The sequence below is a fragment of the Fragaria vesca genome, linkage group LG6 (genome assembly GCF_000184155.1).
Source record: "Fragaria vesca subsp. vesca linkage group LG6, FraVesHawaii_1.0, whole genome shotgun sequence".
NCBI classification, from domain to species: domain Eukaryota; kingdom Viridiplantae; phylum Streptophyta; class Magnoliopsida; order Rosales; family Rosaceae; genus Fragaria; species Fragaria vesca.
The window spans coordinates 20,333,399-20,356,762 of record NC_020496.1 but is presented as its reverse complement, the minus strand read 5'-3'; the positions used below and the strand labels follow the sequence as shown (position 1 = coordinate 20,356,762).

At 37.8% G+C, this 23,364-nt stretch overlaps 2 protein-coding genes across 2 annotated transcripts; both read right to left on the bottom strand.

Annotated features, from left to right (window-relative positions):
- Positions 1 to 881: 881 nt before the first annotated feature.
- Positions 882 to 4,477, bottom strand: LOC101298144 (probable receptor protein kinase TMK1-like). Its single transcript, XM_004303335.1, has 2 exons — positions 2,038 to 4,477; positions 882 to 1,657 (listed from the first exon to the last, which is right to left on the bottom strand). Exons 1-2 carry the CDS (start codon positions 4,355 to 4,357, stop codon positions 1,140 to 1,142), a joined length of 2,838 nt encoding a protein of 945 aa, XP_004303383.1. The 5' UTR covers positions 4,358 to 4,477; the 3' UTR covers positions 882 to 1,139.
- Positions 4,478 to 12,559: 8,082 nt separating this feature from the next.
- Positions 12,560 to 16,545, bottom strand: LOC101308594. Its single transcript, XM_004303372.1, has 3 exons — positions 16,397 to 16,545; positions 16,199 to 16,272; positions 12,560 to 13,555 (listed from the first exon to the last, which is right to left on the bottom strand). Exons 1-3 carry the CDS (start codon positions 16,414 to 16,416, stop codon positions 12,750 to 12,752), a joined length of 900 nt encoding a protein of 299 aa, XP_004303420.1. The 5' UTR covers positions 16,417 to 16,545; the 3' UTR covers positions 12,560 to 12,749.
- Between the last annotated feature and the right edge of the window lie 6,819 nt (positions 16,546 to 23,364).

The window sequence follows — 23,364 nt, the reverse complement described above, 5'->3', positions numbered from 1 at the left end:
TTCCTGGGAAGAAGCTATTTGATCACACAGTAACGAGTGACATACATGTAAATATGTAATGGAAAGTCACACATCCACAACAAAACAAAGAAAGTGAAGCTGCCGGGATTGCATCCCAATATTTCAAGTAACCAGCATACCTGTCCGATGCTGAGACTAGGATTCTAGATTTATAATCTTCTCTATAATACCAAGTCGTCAACAATCCTCAACTCACACCCAAAGAAGAAAAAGAAAAGATGTAGTAGCCAACTAATGTGTTAGATATATGGGGTTCAACAGTGTTGGTAGGTTCAGATATAAACAAAATTGAAGACTGTGACCTCAGTTGGTGTGGTGTTTAATTTGTTTGTGTTATTATCATTAATCAAAGTAGCTGTTGAGTGTCTATTACTCTATAGACCAAACTCAAAAGATTAATTTTGTTTAAGCTATGGTTACTTCTATATGTATGTTTTATCTGATTACAGACCCTCAATTCAGTTGAGGGTAGTACCCACATCTTGATTCAATATCATAAATAATCTGGGTTCCACCTGTGCAGATACCCATATAAAACTTAAAATGCCAGGGGTTAACCTATGCCAACACAAGTCCAAATAAAATGTAACTTTCAGTACGAATAGCCACAAGTGGGTGTATCCCTCGATCTAAAATGAAAGGTTGCAAAAAAAAAAAATGGAAAAAAGTCTGAGGTGAAAGGGTAACCATGACTTGAGAATTGTTGTAATAAGGTTGAAGCTTCTGGTATAGTGAACAAATAAATTCATCAAGCCTAAAAGTGTTTCCATTCTAGACTTGATAATTCCCTAATTCTGGGCATGTGGGTAGAAGCAGAGAAAATAAAAAGATTCTGATGAAATTCAGATATATGGAACTAAAACGCACAAATTAAGAAATAAGTGGGAACAAGTTCTCATTCATAATTCCTCTCTATCTACATCACTAGTAGAACATAAAGCATAAATTTCATGGCTTAAACTTGAGATCTCTACTGAAATCTGCAAGTCAACCACCACACACTAACACCAGAAAACATATGGACATTTAATTCCCAGACAGAAAGAACACACATGCTATCTACACCTACCAAAAGTAGGAAATCAACCTCTGAGAAGGAAAGCAACAGGGTACCTCCTTTACCGACCATCAGCTGAAGTAAAAGAGTCCGCAAACCCAGTTGGCCGTGCTGGTATACTGCCCTTGCTATCTTCTAGGTCTATGTAACCAGAGTCCTTTCCTTCTGCTTCCTGCCAACCTTTCACCATCTGGTTAAGCGGGAGGCTGTAGTCTATGCCAGAATATTCATCATCCTCATCATTAAATGGTTTCCATTTTTCAACAAGCGGGGACAATACATTCACAGCATGCCCCATATCTGGTCTTTGGCTGGGTTCTCTTGCAGTGCAGTGACCAGCTAGTTCCGCAATTGTGGCGATGCTCTCAAATGTTTCTTCTTTCATGTCTTTTATGTCAAGGGTTGGGTCAATGGCTGCCAACAGTTTCTCCTTATTTGATTTGATGTGCCAGAACCATGCAGCCAAGTACTGCTTTTCTTCAGGCCTATCATCATCCAGCGCCATCATTCCAGTTAACAGCTCCATTAACACAACCCCGAAACTGAACACATCTACTTTGGTTGTAATTTTTCCCGTCACTGAATCACAGGTGAGAAACTAGCATTAGTGGGAATATACGATATCTCCAAAGGAAAACAACAGAAATCAAGAATGTGTACATAGAAAAGTATCTTAATATTGCTATATTTTTTTATATTGGTGTCATAATTTCCCATTAATTCATGTTGCATACTATTGTATCGCCTATACAAAGATCAAACACAACTTGGTTGATAGCTCACACAATCCCTATGCAAGAAGTTGATGGTTCAAACCCCTCTAGCTACTAAATAGAGTATTTTACTATTCTTTTTATTTCTAGAAAAATGCAACTTAACTAAATGCTGTGGTGACCTTATATACTATGTGCATGAAATTTTAATACTAAGTTGCTAAAACGAAAATTCTTAAGGCTTACCAGCATACTCTGGTGCTAAGTAACCAAAAGTTCCAGCAAGCTTGGTCACAACAGATCTTTCACCATTCGGAGCCAGTTTCACCAATCCAAAATCAGATATTTTTGCTTTAAAATCATCACCAAGTAAGATGTTTGATGACTTGAGGTCTCTGTGTATGAAGCTTTGCTGTGCCAAATTATGAAGATACTCGAGCCCCCTAGCGACGTCCAAGGCAATGTTTAGCCTCCTCGTCCAAGAGAGAGGTTCTAGTTTAAAGGTTTTCCAATGAAAAAGATGCCTGCTTAGAGCCCCTTGAGGCATATATTCATACACAAGCATTCTCTCATTTCCTGCAACAGAATAACCCAACAGCGATACCAGATGACGGTGTCGGACCTTTGAAAGAACTGCAATTTCAGACTGGAATTCATCCAAGGCTTTGTTGCTGATCACACCTGCCTCCATTCTTTTCACTGCTATTTTTGTCCCATCATCCAACTCTCCCTTATATACAACTCCAAAACCACCACGACCAAGCTCATTTTCGGGGGCAAAATTCTTTGTCACATTCCGAAGAACTTGAACTGATATGACAAGATTTCCAGCTTCAATGACATGAGACTCGCCTATCCCACTGCTGTTTCTGCTTGCAGAACCACTCCTGGTCAGGGTAGAAGTGCTTCCATTGGTATTACTGGCAACAACAATCTTAACTGTATTATCTGAATCAGATGGATCTCTTGGGTGAACTACAAGGGAACTTGGAGCCTGGAAGCCAGTTCTTCTCTTCTTACAATAGTAGATGGACAAAGGAATTACAAGCAAAGCAACAACAGCAACACTTGTGACAGGAGCAACAATTGAAACTATGTTGGGCCCTTTTGATCCTTTTGAATCCCCATTAGAACTTGTGTTTGTCGGGGAAGATGGGTTGGTTGATGTAGAATTACTCTCTGGTGCCGGGCCTTGCTCAGATGGATTACCATGAAACAAAGGATTCCCATCAATGACCACTTTAACCGTGTTGACAAATTTCGGCAATGGAGGGGTAATATCATTCCCAGTTAGATCCAGCACCGTCAGGGCTTTCAAGCTAGTCCAGTTTGCAGGAATTGGACCCTTCAAATTGTTACCCTGAAGCTTAATCTGAGTAAGAGAATCTAACTTGGCAACTGAAGGACTCAATGTACCATTGAGCTTAAAGTTGGGTAGATTTATAACAGACACCTTCCCATTGTTGCTACAACTCACTCCCAACCATGACCCTTTGCAAGGATCATTACCAGACCAATCATCAGCAAGCGTTGTAGGGTAATCCAACCCCCCAAGAAACTCAATAAGCGCCATGACCTCCGGCGCACAAGGCACCCCCGGAGTGTCTTGGCAAAATGCATTAGACTCATAACTCACATTCTTTGCTTTAAACGTTGGTATAGGACCCATAAAATGGTTATTATTCAAATTCAATGTATCAAGTTCCAAATTAGCCAAACCATCAGGAATCACACCACTAAGTTTATTCCCATTCAAATTAAGATCCTTCAAAGAAACCAAATCACCAATACTCTCCGGAATACTACCTGTGAACTGATTCCCATGAAGCCACGCCGAGTTGAGCTGCACCATTGTAGCGATCACATCAATACCGCCGCTCAACCCGGCGCCTTTCGGGTTGTTCAACCTCAAGCTCTGCAAGTTCAGCCCCTTAAAACTCGCCGGAATCTCCCCACTCAATCCATTCCCGGAAAGCTCCAGCACCGTCAGGGAAGTCAAATTCCCGAGAAACTCGGGCAAGGGCCCCACCAAATTGCAGCTCAGACACGTCAGATTCTGCAGCTGCACCGAATTGGATAAATCTATCGGCAATGTCCAGCCAGTAGAGGCATTCAACTCAAGGCCGTCCAATGCCAGAACCTCCAGGGCGTCAAGGCCGACGAAGAAGTCGCCGGGGATTGAAGTGAAGTTGTTGTAATCAAGAAAAGCGTACTTGAGTTTGGACAAGCCTTTGAGGGTGGGCAAGGGACCGGAGAACTGGTTGCGTTGGAGGCCGATGTTGAAGAGCTCAGAGAGCTGGTTGAGGTTTTGGGGGAGAGGACCCTTCAGGCCTAGGTTTTGGACCTGAATCTGGGAGACCCTGTCGCCGGAGCAGAAGACGTGGTCCCACTTTGGAGGGCCACAGGGGTCGTCGCCGGTTTCAGGCCAGTTGAGGAGGTCGGAATTCTCCATGTTTTTTCGGAACTGGTTGAGAATGGCCAGGTCATTTGGGTCTGTGGCGGTGAAGGCCACTGAGATGAGGGAGAGGAGGAGGAGGAGAGAGGTTATGAGGTTAGGGCCGGCCATGGCTGATCTGTGAAGAAGTGGAAAACCCAGAAGCGGTGGTGCAGAAGCTTCATAGAGCCATCAAATGGCGGGTTCGTGGGGGAGGAGAGAGAGAGAGAGAGAGAGTGAGGAGGTTATGAGGATTGAGGAGTAGTGATAAAAGCCATTAAAGTTTTCTGCTTTTGTTTTGTTTTGGTTTTCTTTTTCACTCTCGAACGAAAACAAAATTAGCTTTTGGACCAAGTTTTTTCAAGCCAGGCTGGCCAGCAAAGGTCTGTTTTTTTTTTTATGAGAATTTTTCAGCAGAAGAAAATGTAGATGGGAGAAGTGGAAGTGTGGAGTGCATGTCTTCAAGGAAATTTGGTGTGTGAAATCCTGATTTTGAAATCAATATCTGCTTGAAAACTCGTTTGACATGGCAAGTTTTTCTTTCTTCAACATTTAAAGGCGTTTTGACATAGCTACTGTGTATTGTTGATGTATGAATAAACAGGTTATGACAGTTGATTATGAATTTATGTGTTGAAATCATAATGATATATTAATGATTCGTGATGCTTTGTGAATTTGACAAAAGTACTATAGATTAGAGTTTGTTTCATTTAACAGTAAACTATTTTGGTCTACTTGTAAATAAAATGCTTTGCTTTTTTATGAAACCTCATATGGTTCTAGCATTACTCTCATAACCCAAAAGAAGAAAGAGGTTGTAATGGATAAGCTTTGAGGATACAATTTCCCTCTGTTTTGGTTTTTGCGTACCGAGACCTTGCCTTTATAATCTTTTAGTCTGAGTTTGTAGGTGGTTTTCTGAAGAAGCTTAACAACCAAGAAAAAGATGAAACTACGTATTAGAGTAACGGATATATTGTCGCGCCCTAGAGGTGGAACATTCTATATAGCTTTCTTTAAGTATTAATGAAAACAAAAAAGGAAAAATGCTCATTTGGTACTAATTCCCCGACTCAATCATAATCAACAAGAACCATTGGTGCACAATGTACTCCATGCCAAACCCCTTTTTTTCATTCGGGTCCTAGAACATGAACTTAACCCTTCTATGGCCGGTTCAACCCTAAAATTTTCATTGATGTTCCAGGCAGATTAGAACATTCCCATGAAGCCTCGTTTGTTGTTGTCATGAGCAAGGAGCAGTTTCCCACTAAAAAGACCTATGCCTGGTGGAGTCCTTTTCCTTTCTACCACTTTAGATCCTTGGCGATATTCTCTTCCGCTAGAGCCAAAGAAGACATCGCTAACCTTGCTGCTATGACACCAATATCCTCCGCCACAAGAGAGGAGTGGAGTCACTGCTTTCTCATTCACATAAGAAACCCTGATCCTAGAGAGAAAATCCCAAACGAGATAAGAGAATCGGCAACGTAGTACCTAAATCAAGTGCATCAACTATATATAGCATATAATATGACCTTTCCAAAACTAAATCTAACTTATATTTGAACAAAATGTAAGTGTATTTAGTTACTCAATCTGATGTGAAACAACCAAATTAAGACATTAATGTTCTTGTCCATATCATCCTACTAGAAAACGTCTTCTTTATGAGATTTGCTTCTAATTTCTGACGGGATGTCGTATGACAACAATGTCATATGCTCATATCTCTAATTAAAAGGAGTTTTTCTAGTGATGACCCTTAAATTGAAGATTTTTTTGTTTATGGTTTAAAAGACATTTTTCGATCACATCTTTGACATCTCATCCGTTTAATTTTTAGGTCTATATATGTAGATTAGCCCTATAAATTTTCAGCTAAATCGGTGATCGTTAAGGTAACAAAGTAAATCAAATTAATGGACGAACCAAATCTGTCAAACATGAACCGTTCAAGTTCATAATTGGTAAATCATACTTATGAATGTCTTAACAATTTTCAATATGACTGAAAATTTACAGAAATGATCTACTCATAAATACCTATAAACTGAACGGTCAAGATGTGAATATAAGATCAAAAAGTGGGATAAGCCGAAAAATCTTCAACTAAACCTCAACTTAAAGGTCCTCATTAGAAAGACTTCCCTAATTAAATACCAACTCTTTTCTTTTTTTTTGGTCGTTAACTAAATACCAACTTTGGTTATGAAACGAAATGATACGAACATAAATATGATCACCGCCAATAAGTATATATTTCTGAAATTAGAAACTCAATCAAGCTAATCTCGGGTTAGTGATCTAATAGCATAGTACATGTTAAATTATCTAACAATATATTGTTTTTCTGTCATGGAAAACTTACTAAAAAGAAGTTCACAAATAATTGTTTTTTCTTTTTGTACAAGGCACAATTAATTGTTTCTTTTAAAATTTTAGAACTTTTGTGCCGGTGGATATGATGAGTTGATGACAAATAAATAGTAACCAACACCAGGGAAGGGGATGGTTGAGACCGTCGGAGCATCATGACACTTTACTATATGATCATTAATAATCTAACCTATCAAACTAAATACTCATTAATTTTGTATGTATTAATTGGTCAATTATATTTTTTTTCTAAATCGAATACTTCGATGGGTTTGGACCGGACGAGGGATCCTTGGTTGCTTCTGAATTCAGTGACCTTGTCTGGATGGGATGCTTGATATAATGATCAGAAGCTACCCTTCAAATTTCTGTCGGATAGAAGAAGCTATATCTTCTTATTTTTCAATTTTGTATTTCTTTCATAATTGATTTCATTTTTCTGGCCGTGTTATTATCAATGTAGTATCACGGTCAAGAGCATGCATTTTAGTGATTGAATTTTTTGTTTCCAACTTTTAGAATTTAAAGGTGTACGTGTGATCTGATCGAACTAGCTATACGAGGTGTGCAAGTGATCGAGTTGATTACTACTGTAAGTATGTAACCTTCTTTTCCTTTGCCAGTCTAGCTAGCTTTGATTCATCCACGATTACCATCACTGCTACGGTTTTGTCTAAATTGACACAAAAGTGTCTTGCACTAATATTGTACTTAGTCATGTACTATACGTACTTGATCTTTGCCATTTTACAAAAATGTAATAAGTGTTCGACAAAGGCTGTACAACTCTTACCAAAGAAACAAAAACATATAATCTTTAGATATTATCTCATGTGAAATTAGAAATAAAACGTGTGAAGACGATACAAGTAAGCACTAAAATTAGAGGTATTCTTTGAGTCTCAGTTTGTATACCCATAAAACATACTACTCTTTACTATTTTTGTGTCATTTCCACAAAACTAGACCTAGAGCCGCCACCATCAAAAGTTCAAATTAGATTCATGACTCTCCCTGAAATCAGAAACACCAAAACCTAGCTAGACTTTTGGACAAGTTTTGCTATTTCAAGGAGAAGTTGGCACAGAAAAGAAAGAAACGAAGAACATCACACAGGAGAATTGGAACACAAGCAAGATTTAGACAAGAGACAAATATTTTTTTTTTTTCCTGAAAAAGCCTATAATTGTGGCGGAAAATCCCGATTAATAAGAGAGATGGGGCCACGTGGTAGCGATAATTCCGGAGAGATCTCGATCGTAGATTCAGAGGGGAGTGAATTAGGGTTGGCACGTTGCCATCATTCCTTACTGTTAAGCACGTTTTGTCCCCCTTTTTGGCTGCCGCCGGCGGACCACGCGTTGTTCAACTATTCGGCCACCGCTGTACTTTGCCTCACATCCTCAATCTTTGACCTCTCACTTTGACTGACTGCCGTGATCGAGCTGATGCATCAAATTAAGCTTCTGATTCCTTTTGTTTCAATCAGCAGGTGAAGTGAAGCTTCTACCATGCGGGTAAAAGAAGCAATGGTTACTGCGAAAAAACCAAGTAACTGCTGAGAGTCTGAGACTGGGTTCTGAGAATCGAGAGCGACTCCCTTTACGTATAAGAAGCCAGAGCATTTGTTCAGACCGGAAAACGATTACCTGATATGGCTTAGCTTCTGCAATATTAATGCATGCAACTGATGCTGCAAGCCCACATTTGCCTTTCGTTTTACCAAACCCTAGCTAATAATACAGGCCTCTCTCTCTCTCTCTCTCTCTCTCTCTCTCTGTATCAACTTAATTTACTGCATTTAGTTCTACTGTACGTATGTCATCGATGACATCAGTTTTGTATTGTCAAACTGAGAATAATTTTAGGGTTTCGACTTTCGACTACCTATTTGGCTATTTCTTTGTCTTGTGATCCACTTTCCGGGCGTTTCTTAATCGACCAGCCCTTTAAAGTCATTTAAGTAGTTTGTTCATTGGTTTGATACAATGTCAGTATACACTAAAAAGGGCAATAGTTAACGAAATTGGTTTATAAACAAGGTACAAGTTGAAACCCTAGCAAATTAGAAGGACCAGTTTGACATCTGGTTCTGGCCTATATAACGTCAGTGTTAAACTTCTGGGGCAATTGCAATTGACAAATGGGTTCCAGCAACACAAACACACTAGCCTAATCGTATTCAACGTTGAGAGTCACATCGTGCATATATGCAAGCCGAACCATATTTAACATAGAAATCGAGTCACATCATAAAAGAGTCATATATTTAACATAGATACCCAAAACCAATCAGTAGTGACCAAGAATTCCTATATATGCCAAAGCTACATATGAGATTGACATTTCTTAATAGGAATTGCTTTCCGGCCAGTTGTATGATGTTGAAGTGTAGAATCCAGTAATGTTTTGCACTGAAGGGTCGATGAAAATCTGCTTATTAATTTAGTTTCAAATGGTACTTAATTAGAGACGAGACCAATTGAACCAAGCAATTATGAGAAGTGATGAACTTCCCAATAATATATACAAGTCCGATCTTATGTGCCGGTGGATCATATATTATTATTTTCAAATTACGATTAGAATTTGAGTGATGGAGATTGAAATCCCAGTTTATATAGTACGTAGTCAAACCAATGTAAATGCACTGAAACTAAATTCATCTCCAACATTGGATAAATTATACAATCATACGAAATGCAAATAAGAAACATTAAAAAATTTACGTACTGTAAGAAAAAACACAATAAAAAGTTCATTACACAATCATACGGAATGCACATAAGAAACATTGAAGAATTTACGTACACAATAAAAAGTCCACTGTACAATCATACATAATGCACATAAGAAATATTGAAAAATTTATGTACTGTAAGAAAAAACACAATAAAAAGTCCGACATCAAGTTTTCTTATCAATAACCTTATTTTTTTTTTTTTTTTTTTGAGAATGGCCGGTTCTTAATAGTAACATGACACGAGTGTTAAATATACCGATTGTATACGTACTCACCACTGGCGGAGGTACATAGAGACCAAGGCACCCCCCAAATTTATGATTTTATCTGCATTTGGTGTTTGGAGTCTAGCTAGTTTATAAATTTTAGCTATGCTGACACCCCCCAGTCCTCTAGATTGGTTTGGTTTACTAATAAAAATAATAAAAACTTTCTCTTTCTAAGAAAATTAGTTGTTCAGTCCAATAAAGAATAAGAAAAGCTTTATATTAACATATTCCTAATACAATTATACTTCTACATCACCCCACCAATTAACATTATCTTTTATAAATAATCAAACTCATAGCAGCATATTAGTATAAATATGTTCAAAATCAGTTGAGAGACTACAAATACATCTTCCTGATATGCAATCAACGAATAAGATTCGATGTAACTGAAACAATAGAGTTTGATTATTGATTATTAATGACTCGATTATATGAATATGCTATTATGAAATTGATTATTGATGACTTTCGAGTTATGCAGGAGTGACGAGTCCATTTTTAATGTATAACCCTATTTAAAAACTTTCTTATATTATAGACTATGTTTTTTTTTTTTTTTTTCAATAACCTGTTTTATATCGGCCCCCCTCACTTCACTTGTATTTCCTGGTTCCGCCTCTAGTGCTCACCAATATTTTTCTCCTCTATTTTTTTCTTTTCATTTATAACCAAAATAACCTAAAGATCGATCATGTATTCATGTTAAATAATGGTGGTTGATCCAACAACTTTAGCAGACACATATTGGAAGCCTCGTGTATAAAATACTATACATCAAAACTAATTGGACCAAAGATCATCCATCCACAAACATGCAGACAAACCTTCGGTCACAAAAGGTATGATCTATCATCCCCCTTTTTTCTTTGTTCGAAATTTCTAATGCAGTTTAATATATTTGTTGTGTTGAATTAATATTCTTTCACAATGATTCTGTAAATTCACTTGTGTGGCCAGTAGTGATTCTGTAAATTAGTGAGGCATGGCGGTGTAAAGATAACTTTTGATATTGTGTCACAAACCACAGACTAAGATATAGTGAGAGGAAGGGACTTTTTGTCCAAAGAGTCAAAAAGATTAACATATGTTTATTGATCAATTAGCGTCATTATAAGATATGTTTTCTCTTAGATCTCTAGCGATAATTTGGTTGGCTCACCCATGTTCTAGTAGAGCCCAAATGGATTATGCAGATAATCATATAATTCTATGTATACCTTTTTCTTTTCCTTTTTTATGAACTCACAAAGCATGAAAGAGTAGATCCGACTAATCCTAGTGAGATCTGAAACATACAAGAACCGAATTACAAGCAAGGATCAGGTTCGAAAGCTCGCTAGGCATTATTAGGGCAAGAGGGCAAGCTAAGAGCGTCTAGGCGGGCTAGACAGTCTTGTTTTAGAACACTACATATAGCTAAGGTCCAAAAACTCGCTAGACGGACTAGACACTATTCCGGTGGAAGATGGCTTAAAACGCCTAGGCTTTGTCTAGACGGGCAAGGCGGCCTTGCTAACACTGACAGTGCAAGGATAAACACAACTTGAAAAGTTACAAAACCAAAGAATGCTCCGACATAATTTTAGTTGCAGGAGTAACGATATGAAGCTCCGAGATCGAAGTTGGGACCGGACCATATTCCACTCCCCAACACCACTCGAACATTTAGGTTCCCAATGGATATATAAACCTGAGGTTTCGGAATTTTGGATAGTGTGGACTGTGGACCTAGAGAATAATTCCCATTTCATACCATCACTGTCAAAGGTGCAGCAATAAGTAGTTTATAAAGCCAAAACAAAGACAATCTCTTCACCATAGCTGCATATTCTTCTATTTTTATTCCTCAATCCATGCCAATTAAGCTGATTCTTGGGAGAACCAATAGAGACCACCATTCTGGGTTTTTACAATTCAAGTGATAAGTCTCATCCAGATAAGAGCGATATGACTTCGTTGTGAATAAGATACCCAGATATATGATCGTCAAACATTGCGTGTACGACTGTCAGGGAACATTTTCATATAATTTAAATTTTTGGTGTTTTCCTGGGGTTTGATCATGGGAACCTTCTCAAAATGTTGTATTCTACATGTCGATTCAAATTGATAATCAACTCTCAGAACGGGTCTCTCATTCACATGCCTGAACATCAGCTCTCGGAGATCTCTAGCTATCTATCTGTTTCTGCAAGATCACATAACTCCTATCCTTTAATTTTGGAGACTTGGTCTATCCAGATACACAATCCCAAATATCATGGAGATATCATGAGACATATCTCAAGCTTATAAAGCAAGTTTCTCATACGGATACGTAGAGCAAGTGTAAGGTGTATCATACTTGCCTTCCCCTTCAAACTCTCCGGGAGATCTCGGTTAAAGATTAGCCACGGGCAGTGTTAGGTCGAGGGACCAGATTAGTCGGTTTCAAGAGCATTCAATTTACACGTTAATATTGGTTAATTGGTACCATCGATCATCTTAGTCGAAATCTATGTACAACTAAATGTGTAGTTCGCATCAATAGCTAGCGTATAGATTGGCAGCCATCACTATACATTATCAGTTTCACCAATAATTTTCTAGGACCATCACCGCACATCCTATCACAACATTGTCTGCCGGCATCATTATCTGTTTGAAACAATTACAAGTACCGCGTGCCCGGTAGGCAACCTACACTTTGTGTACCACCAATTTTTCCACCGAGGCTACTTCCCACGACGGTATACAATGTCAAAGCCTAACAGATCCCCTGTGGTGCGTATACTAGAAGCTCCGATCAGTGATTATTTCCGAGTTTACCTGTTCACCTAGGTTGCTTTGATTACTAATTAATAAGTGGTCTTACACCGAAAATCCTGAACTTGCATTGCATCCAGCAGCAGCTACCATCGACTCCTTGAGACAATTTAGCAACTAACAACATACACAGATAAACAACTAATAAAGAAATAAATATTCTTTCAGATTTCAGTTTCACACACACACAGATAGCAAATTAGTGAATCAGTACATATTATGGCCACTCCGGTGAACACACAACAAACCAGTCTATTAAGTGGATGACATAATTAAGGAAAGATACTCGATCCAACACCATAAATGAAACTTATCAAACCGACTACCGAGTGACAAGGTTGGAAGAACTTCTTGACCAGAAGAATAGGTTTGAAGGACTTCTTGTAGGGGGAGCAGAGAGTTGGGACACGGGTGCCTGCAGTAGCAAGGGAGCTGAGACTTGGGATTCAGGAGCTTGGAGCAATGGAGCTGATATTTGGGCCTCCACGACTTGAAGCGAGCCAGCTGCAAGTCTCCTTGTCAAATCCTCCACAGATACCTTCACTACATCCATCCTCTTGCCAATGTCAGCACTGTACCTACTAGCGCAATATACTCCAATGCCTACTGCTGCCATCCCATAAAGGTTGGTGGTCACGAGACGCAACGGTGTTGCTAACACAGCTGCAAGAGGTCCCCCTATTATAGATGCTGCTTGACCACTTTGTCCTAATGTTCTTTGATCCATAACAAGTAGCCCAGTTTTGCAATAAATAGCGAAGTCTTCACAATTGTTCTTAAATATGCAATAGCAACCAAAGCCATATTCGAGCAGGTATTTTGCTCGATGAACCACAGTATCATCTGGGTCCGATACTGCAAGAGTGCATGTTCCTCCTCGAGCTTTTGCCAGGAATAAGGCAGGGTTGACAGAATATTCAAAACGATACAAGACACCCCCTGCAAGAAAGCAGTTCAAGCATGAGCAAAGAACACCACTGTTCTCGTCCCGTGGAGTGCAGACTTCGCAGGGCTGCTGAGGTCCGGTTGGTCCTGAGCTAACCAAGAGAAGATCCAGCACTGTCCCAGTTCCAACTTCTTGGCCACGTCTGGTGAAATGTATGACCTTGTCATCCCCGATATAGATGCCTGTAGCGCAGAAAGTGTATCAACAAATAAATATGAAGAACCAAGTAAATAAGAGAAACTACTCCACATAAATATGAAGAACCAAGTAAATAAGAGAAACTACTCCATTTATAAGATAGAAGTAATAATAAACTGCATCACTAAAGCTAGGTACAAGAGAGTCTTAAACACCATAAAAAAAAAAAAAGAAGAAGAGATCTTTAAGACTTCACCATCTCTATGCAAGCACAGAGAAGACGAAGAACAATATATCATCATTAAGAACAATACATGGGCAAGTGCCCATCAGCTTACCAATCAATTAAAAACATATTTTCACCTCATTTGAGGTGCTGACTTTCAGTCCCCAAGTCAATGGTATGAGGAATGACTGATGTCATATAGAGTCCAACCAGGAGAAATTAGGGGTAGTCACCACAAATGCTACAACCCTGGTGTGTTGTAACTGGCTGTCATCTCTATAGGAGCTTGGGTGCTGCCTTTAATTAAGAATGACATGGCAGTGCTACTAGCAACATCTATTGGTGGGTGCGGTTAAAATAAAATGGGAGCAGCTACTTTTGGAAAAACATGCAGATCAGGTGAGCAGTTTTAAGATTGATAATAATACAAAGATGACAGATGGTCAATTTAAGCATTTGCAAATCAGACATGTCTGTAATGTATAAGAAATTTCAAATGCATTCACCCTTGTTGTTAACGGTAAAGAAGTGCCATTAAGGCCACACTATACATTGGCTTTGTTAGTGGCCGACTCACCTTCAACCGGACACTAACAATGTAACAAATCCAAAGCTGCCTAGCAAAAAATTCACCACAACTAAACTACTAATGAGGCATTGCTGTATTGCCACATCCTCTGGCTGTCGAGCAATCAATTACAAACTATGACAGGAGCTCTTAGGGACCTTCACTATCAAGAAGTGACTACTCCAGGGTGGTCAAAAATGAAAATACTGTATTAACATCCCATCCACAAATTCCAGGATTTAACATATAGCTCATTTACTTCCTTAGATATACAATTCCAAATAGTTAGACAAGCGCATGAGATCATCTTCATCGCTAAACCACAGGAAATGCTTGGGAAGTTATCACATCCAAACCACTTAACCATTTATATTTTTACTAAATATGGTAAATTGAAACACATAAGAGATCATTAATGGCATCAACACTTGTTCCTGCAAGTAACTTAAGTACTCAAGTGTGTGCTTCGACCATAACTCTTATATACAACATGGACACAGTTCACGATTTCCTGTAATACAAACTTAAGGCTCTTAACTTCACTGTACAACTTGAACCTTAGAAGCCCCAGTTTCTGGTAGTTATAGCATGCTTGAGAATGGCTACTCTACTATGAAGGTCCAGGGTTTTGGTTCTACCTGTCTTAAGTTGATGAATTTCTTCTAATTTTCTAACCCGAGAGGCAGAGGGAGACTACCTTTCCATATATACCATTTCTTATTGCTTTTATTTTTCCCAAATATCTGAGTTAACAAATAATCAACAATGATCGTTTTAAACAGTGATTTCTATCACCACATTATTGAGCTTAACACAGCAAAATTCCACAAAAGCTTCTTCAAAAGTCTGCTAATAGGTCCCTATACGTAGCCAACATGCATATATACTACTAAGTATCGGTCATAGCACATTATTGAGCTTAACACAGCAAAATTCCACAAAAGCTTATTCAAAAGTCTGCTAATAGGTCCCTATACGTAGCCAACATGCATATATACTACTAAGTATCGGTCATAGCACACACACACCGGAAACTTATTCAGTTGCCTGTGGGGATGAGTGTCCCTTATACACCTAAGGCATACATCCCACTTGATTTCAAAAGAAAAAAGGTGCACTTCCAAAAACTCTAATTTTTGTTTCTGAGTAGTATAAGCACCACTCGGAGAGTTACAAGGGGGTTCGCACTATAATTTTTGTTACATCAAAAAACTTAGTCCTCTCTCTGCATTCTCTTATTATCTATATAGACAAACTATACGAAGACATGTGGATATAACATGACTAGTAATGAGGTCCGAGGGTGATAGGATAATTATAGGACATTTGTAAGGTGATGCACCTCCAACCTTAAGAAAGATCTTTATTCATAAACGTGCTTCAAAGTTTACGATACATTGTAGGTAATTAGGTACTATGACTACTAATCAGGTCGGATCTAAACAGTAGGGAAATGTGTTTTCTCTGGGAGACATAACACATGAACTGGGTCACCACACCCTCAAAAGAACCCCAAACCTCAAGCCCCACCCATTCTCTACACCATTGGCCATGACTCAACTTCTGAATTGCTAATCTCTTCCATTACATCAGGCATTCTCTATATATTTAGTTAGAAAATTCCTAACATGGCCAAAATCATAGAAGCAGAAGATTGCTAGGGGAAAATAACCCGTAACAATGCCGATTAACATCACATTATCATTCAAAACCATTGAATTTTCTGCAAAATTGGCAAATATCGAAGAGCTCAAACTTACAATCCTATCCTTATCTACTTCTTCAGATCTTAATTAATCAAAGAGAATCCTTAAGATTGCATTGAAATTTAAACACCAAAAACCATTATAATCATTTCAACAAATTAAAAAATGGGAAGGTAAAGAGGAAAACCATGATGGGCATAGATATAGGCAGTCCTCCAAGAGTAGATGTGATCCCCTGGCTTGAGGCTTCCCTTAGCCACCCTGCAACACCCATTTCCATTTTTATCGATTATACTTTACCATTCATAACAAGATCACCCTCATTCAATCAACCCAGAATCAAAATACAAGCAATCAATTAAGAGATGGATGATGATGATGATACCTGTTGGAGAGCAGCCCCATAATGGTGTTGTTCTCCTTTCCCAGAAAAGCAAGATGATATGAAACTTTGATTGGTTTGGGAAAGGGAATTTGATTCCTGAAAAAAGCAGCGAGAGGGGCGGTTAATGGTTAAACGGAATAAAGGGGGACGAGTTTTGAAACAAGAGGGACCCCGACGCGGACCTTACTCGTTAAGGAAAGATTGGGACACCTGTTGCAGCATTCGCACGTGTCCGACTGTCTGCTGTCGATGTTCATTTGTTACGTCATAGGGTGTTCTGGATTTTCATCTGACTAGAGCTAGAAGACCCTAAAATTTGATACATAATGATGCGGCATATCTCACAGGGTCCATATTTTGCTGGATTTACGGTGACATGGAAGCATACTTGTAATTCCATATTCTGTACTTTCAAAATGAACAAAACAATTAAGTTGATTTTTCGGTTTCTCTCTTCTAGTTCGGTAAAACTAGGTTCAAGGGTTTCAAAAGAAATTTTGTTTTTCATCCGATGAAACGTCTAATGACGACGTCGTCGAACAAGATTGTTGGCCGTCTAGTGGTCAAGACATGTAGGTTGGTGGCGGTGGAGCGATAGATGAAAGTCTTTCATGGGTTCGGTCTGAGTAATTGTTTGGTGGATCAAGTTGTAGAGTTTGCTCTTGTGGATATGTTATATCATCGTTTAAGAGAGGCTGGTCGGTCATGTTGGCGGGGCAGCAAGTAGAAGCAGCGATGCGGTGCAAAAGAGGAGAAAGGGGCGACGACGGCCTTCTCGGATCTAGGTTATTTTTCCCGCCTCATTTTCGATTATGATTTTGGAGGGCAGTGTGTTGCCCCTCTGTGGTGGCCACAAACAATGTTTCTCTTTGGGTGGCGGTCGACGTTGTCGGCGGGGTGGAGGAGCTGCATGCACGCTGCAGCTTTTGCAGCTTTTCCCACTTAAGATCTAAGTGCACGTTTGGTACGTGGGATTGGACGGGAGTGGACTGCTTATACAGTCCGAAAAAAAGAATCAAGTGTTTGGTACCAACATGGACTCTGTAAATTGAGCTTGAGGAGTCCTAAAAACCCCAAAACACCTTCTTCCACAACGGCCCCAAAAACCATGGGACTGTGGAAGCCAAAATGTCAAAATCTTTTCTTTTGCTCCTACATCTCTCTCCTTCCATCACTTATGCAATTCTTCTTCGAACTGTTATATATGTTCAATATATTTCATTCCTGCAAAAGACCCAATTGAGTGACCTTCTCTTCCTCGATCGGATCCCTCTTCCATCACCATGAATCTCTTTTTCTTATTGTCGTTCCGCTCCCGCCTCTTCTCTATCTCTTTTTCTTCTTGTCGTCTCAATTGACTTCGTTTTTGGGTTAAGAAGAATTATGATCTGGTCTTATTTGGAGGATCAATATTGATTTGATTTTGTAATCTTCTGAGATTCATGGTGCATGTTAGAGAACGATGAGAGGGGAGAAGAGATCTGGAGTTTTTTGTCCAATTGCAACTCGTCCTTTATCTCAAAAGGCAACATCAAGCCAATGAGCCCAGATCTGAAGTCTTCCTATTGCCCTTTCTGATTCCATTTCAGGTATGAAATAAAAGTTCGAGAATTATGGTCTGGTCCTAATTGGAGGATCAATTGAGTTTATATTTGAGCCTCCTTTTTTTATTGAAATTGATGTGTTAGTTTGTTCATCTGGTATTTTAGTTGTTTCCAGGTAAAATGTATTGCTTTCTGTTTTCTTCCTTACTCTTACAAAATGCACCAAACATGAGTTAGGCTTGTTATAGCATTACCCAAGTTAAAGCAATCCAGGCTTCTTGTAGAAATTAAGCCCTGCTAAGACAATCATGTGAAACAAACGTGTTATAATAGGTTTTTTTTTTTTGTTACAAACGGAGCTCAAACGAGCTTCTATAATAGGTTTAGGTTGGGCTTAAGCCTTTTAGGGCCTAAGTTTGTTTTGTTTTTTTTATTTTTTTATTTTTGTTTTATTTTGGTATTTTTTTTCTTTAGCTTTTAGTTTAGTTTAGTACTTAAGTGGGAAAACTTCTAATGAGAAACAAGTGAGGACCTTTAATGAACGGTTGGATGAGTGTTTTAAGTTTTAGTTGATGTTTTTAGATTCCAATATTAAGGTCTTCTCTTTGAGCGAGGGTTTAAGGTTTTGGTAGGTTGGTAAAGTTGGTCGTGTAGTTGGGTGTGTCATGGTTGGTGTCGTTTTCAAAGACTATTAGTTTTAACGTCGGTTATTTCTTATTGTCAATGTAATGGGGAAATTGCTTTTACACACTGGTTGTTTTGGTATATGGTGTTAAAAGGGGTTATTTCTTTTTGAGGTTGACTATAAAGAAGTAACGAGACTTCTGAAATAAGTTAAGTTACGGTTGTACCCCTATCAGTTTTTGTCCACTGAAATCGTTGGTATTTTGACAGTCAATTGATGTAATGGACAAAACTATCGACAAATGAGAGAATAGAGAATTAGAGATATTCCAATTAAACTTGAAAATCAAGGAGCGAAAAAGTTTTTAAAGGTAAAGTACAAGATGTCAAAACTATTTAATCCTTTGAAATATCCAACCAAATAAACTTTTTCATCCCAAAATGATAAAGGTAGTAAAAGTGGTGACCATAAATCTTGGTTTATTGATAACAAAAGATCTTTTGTCGATCTTAAAACTTCTACTAACACTTAGGAATGTAAAAATTCAAAGAAGATTTTCTCTTTTGGTAACGGGTGCGGCTATTGTCACCTTAGTATCTTCTTTGTTCACCCTACAAACATTTGAGTTATTGAAAAACTACATTACCCAAGTGTAAAATGACTAATAAGTACACTAATTTTGTAATATCCAAATCTAAAAGAAGACTAAATAGATAACAAACAAGTTATATTTCATTAAATAACATTAATCCTCACACTTCTCCACCCATATCTGAATCAATTACAACTTTTTTGCTTTCTCATCATCGTTAATACGTTATTCAATTCATAAACTCATTAGTGTTAACTTGATCAAAGTCTTTACAATAATATTTTAAACTCAGAAATTAAAAATATAAATATGTGTGTGTATATGCTCATTTTTTTTTCTCAATTCATTTCTGACAACTATATGAATTTTTTGACATGATCGAAATGGACGAACATAGAAAATGATTTAGAACAAAAATAGAAATGAATTATGTTAATAATTTATTAGAAAATATTTTTTTTTATCAATCCAATAACTCAAATGCAACAACGTGTCTATTGTGAGTTAAACTCAAATGCAACAACGTATCAATGAAACAATGTTTTTTTGATATAGCAAAAACAAAGAACTTGGCAACTACCAGAACTATCAATTTTTTATACTGTAGACCATGAGAATTTTTAGGGGGAGAAGATTCAAAAGAAACATTTCTTTCTGGAAGACATACATGTATAACTAGTGAGATAGAGAGGAAGATTACAAGACTTCAAGATAACATGTTTGTTTTCTTTTGTGGCACTTTACCTATCGATAAGGATGAAGATCTGAATCTGGTTGTTGAGAACTGCTTTTATGATGGTAAGTTTTTTTGTTTTGTTTTTTGTTGTTGTTGTTGTTGTTGTTTTATGATTTCTTTTTCCGGTTTTGAGTAAAGAATTTATGTGTGAATCTTCATTTACAATTACAATCTTAGGGGAGGTAAATTCACATTCCCTAAGTTAAATTTTACTCTCTTTGTTATATCATAATCTTTATATTTTCCTAAATTATCCCCTCCTTATCTTCTTTTCTTCGACCATGACCTATCACTCCTCCATTTCATAGATCTTAATGAAAATGAACAGACAATCCACTTGTTTTATGTCTCAGGCACCGTATCACAGTTGAATTCCAAGATTGCATGTTTTGACTAGAAGTATCTCTTTTACCTTGTGTCAAATTTTGAATATTGAAAACATTTGTCTATAAAACATTGTGCTGACTTGTTCTTGAGACTTCAATATTGTGTCAAATGATTAAGTCTTAAACAGATTTTTTTTTTAATTCTTTCCGGTTGAATGTTGTACTTGTCATATTCCTTAATTTATTTTTTTCCTTTCAAGAATCTTTATCAATATCTTAAAAAGGATACATAGGCCCAAAAAACTTTCTTTGTTCTAGTCATCTTTGTAGGTTCCTCTCCTAGTTTCTGCAATAAACATATACTATTCCTAAAAGTCAGTTGCTTTTAAATACGTAAGTGGTTTAATCTAATTTGTTTAAGCTTCTCATTGTATTTTGTTTTCTTCGTAATAGTGATTTTATTGGCACTCCTAACATTGTCATCCTTTATTATCTTTATTTTATTCTGTTTACCAAAGCAAACTAGCCCTGAGTGTAAATTTGAATGTTACTGAAATTGATATAGCTAACAAAAGGAACTTGGCAACTATCGGAACTATCAACCTTTTGTACTGTAGACCAGGGGAATTTTTCGGGGGAGCATATTCAAGAAAAACCTTTCTTTCTAGAAGACATACATATATAACTAGTTAGATAGAGAGAAAGATTGCAGGACTTCAAGATAACATGTTTGTTCTCTTTTGTGGCGCTTTACCTATTGGTAGAAGCATTTTGGAACATCTAGATGACCGGTGACACGATATCAAAATCAGATTCCTCAGAGACCTCAGAGGCTTATACCCTTAAATTAACTGCATACTACCACGCCGTTTCAATGGTTGGAGTCTGCTATATATGCTTCGGTGGAATTGAAAATCAGGTAAACAATGTTTTTGGAATTTAGTTTTTGTTTCAGTTTTACCCTTTTGATTAAAAGATATTAAATACTTCTCTTTGTGGCAGGTTAATGTTCTTTACTTGCTGATTATAAAACATTTTCCTGAAAAAAATAAGTTTTCCACCTAGTTAAAGTCGTTGAGATTAAAGATATAAAATATTATCTTTGATGGGGATGGGGGCACAAGTGTAAAAAAAGAGTGGGGTAACAATGTGCCAAAGAAATTTGGAGGATCATCTGACGAGTTTAACGATACTGCTGGCAGACTCTTGGTTCAAGCAGGATTTGCAAGAGAGGGAACGTTTACAAGAACTGTCCAACAAAAAACAGTGGTCGATTGGTATATTTACTTATTCAGATTATTTGGGCCGAATTGGTTTGAGAATAAGCTTTTCATCTTCATCAACAAAAACAATTTGGGTGGTGCCACAATGGGTGATTTTTTATATGAATGGTGCAACAAGTGAGTACCTAATAGTTATGTTTTATCTCTTCTTGTTTTTTTTTTCCTTTCTCTATGTTTAGCTCTTTCCCACGTGACATCTCTCTGATTGTTTGATATCTACTGATATTTTGTTGGCAGTGAGGTGCCGGTACGAGGCGCAGCTTACATGCAAGTAGGCTTACCACTCGAGAAGATTCAAGGGACAAAACTCTTCTTGGTTCAGGTGGAGGTTAAGGACAAAAGGGACACTATCTTGAGGGAGGGAATCGAGAATGTTATTTCCTTCCCCAACTTTAGTATGAGAGAGGTAAGGTTTCAATATCGGACTTTCTATATTTCCAGATCATAATGTCGCTGCTGAGTAGTCTAATGTTTGAACCAAATGTGGATGAGGAGCTTCTTCTTCCTACTGATGTCGTGGCATATGCAGAAGATGGGATGGAACTCCCTTTGTAAGAATAGAATGATGTTTATTCTATTCTTGAGTACCATACTTCATGACTACCACTTCATTTTATCAATTTATTTTGTATCATGTATGCAAATCACTTTATTCAATGTCAAAGACGTCAGCTGGCCTTTGGAAACATGTATAATTTCTGCATTGTCAGTTATATTTGCACAATTTCTAGCATACTACTACAACCTATTAATGTTTTTGAACATAACGGACTATGCATGTAACCATGAAATTTACATTTTAACCTGTGATTTAGTTAATTCCGACAACGCATAGAAGAGGCGTTTAAAGAAGGTGATATTGAGTAAGAGAGTGATCTTAAAGAAGGTGATATTTGTTCCCTTTACCAAGCTACACACCTTTGACATCCCTTGTGGGCAATGAAAGAACCACCAGCCATTGTTTGTAGTCACAATGACACCGAGTGAGCCGATGCCTCAATAACAATGGGAATATGAGATTATTGAACTTCATCTTGAGGAGGTTAAATTATCAAACTCAAAAATGTCTACAGATCATAAACAAATAAACAAACAGAGTTATGGTAATCCTAAAAAAACAAACAAGTTATACATGTTCGGGGATTTGATTGTAGATTTATAACAAGTTGATATTGACACTAGATGAAAATTAAACAACCAGAAAGCTACGATGAGATGCAAATGATCGAGAAAAACAAAACATAGCTATAAGCAATACTCATAAATAAAAGCATCATAAATTGTTCTTCTCACAAACATTTAAGATCCATTACAAGGTAAGAACCTTCATCTACTGAAAACACACAATGCTGGGAAGAGAACACCATTAGGATTTCTTACAGATAGAGAAAGGGGATCAGATAGCGGATTTGTCATAGATACTGTGGGAATTCTGAAACAGGCTTGTATAAGTATACGTTACACTTATCCATCTAGTGACCAAACCCGTAACAATTAAAACACCTCCAGAGAACAGGACGTTCACCCTCATAACAGCCTGTATGTCTGAGCTTACCACAACCTATGCATTCTATGTCATACATAGGCCCAACTGTTTTACCTTGTGGAACCTTATCTAGCCATGGGCACTTCATGTTACCGTGATCAAGGCCGAAACAAATGGGACAACCATCAATGTCGTATTCAGGATGTGCAACTTCCTCTACAGAGCCTATCACATACACATAGTCGCCCATGCGGAAGTAACTCTCTCCAGCGTCATTTGTTTTCGGCTTCAAATTTTGAGAAAATTCATCCTCACCCTTTGGAAGGTATGTAGTGGACATAATGAATAATAATCAAACTAGGAGACGAGATTGAAT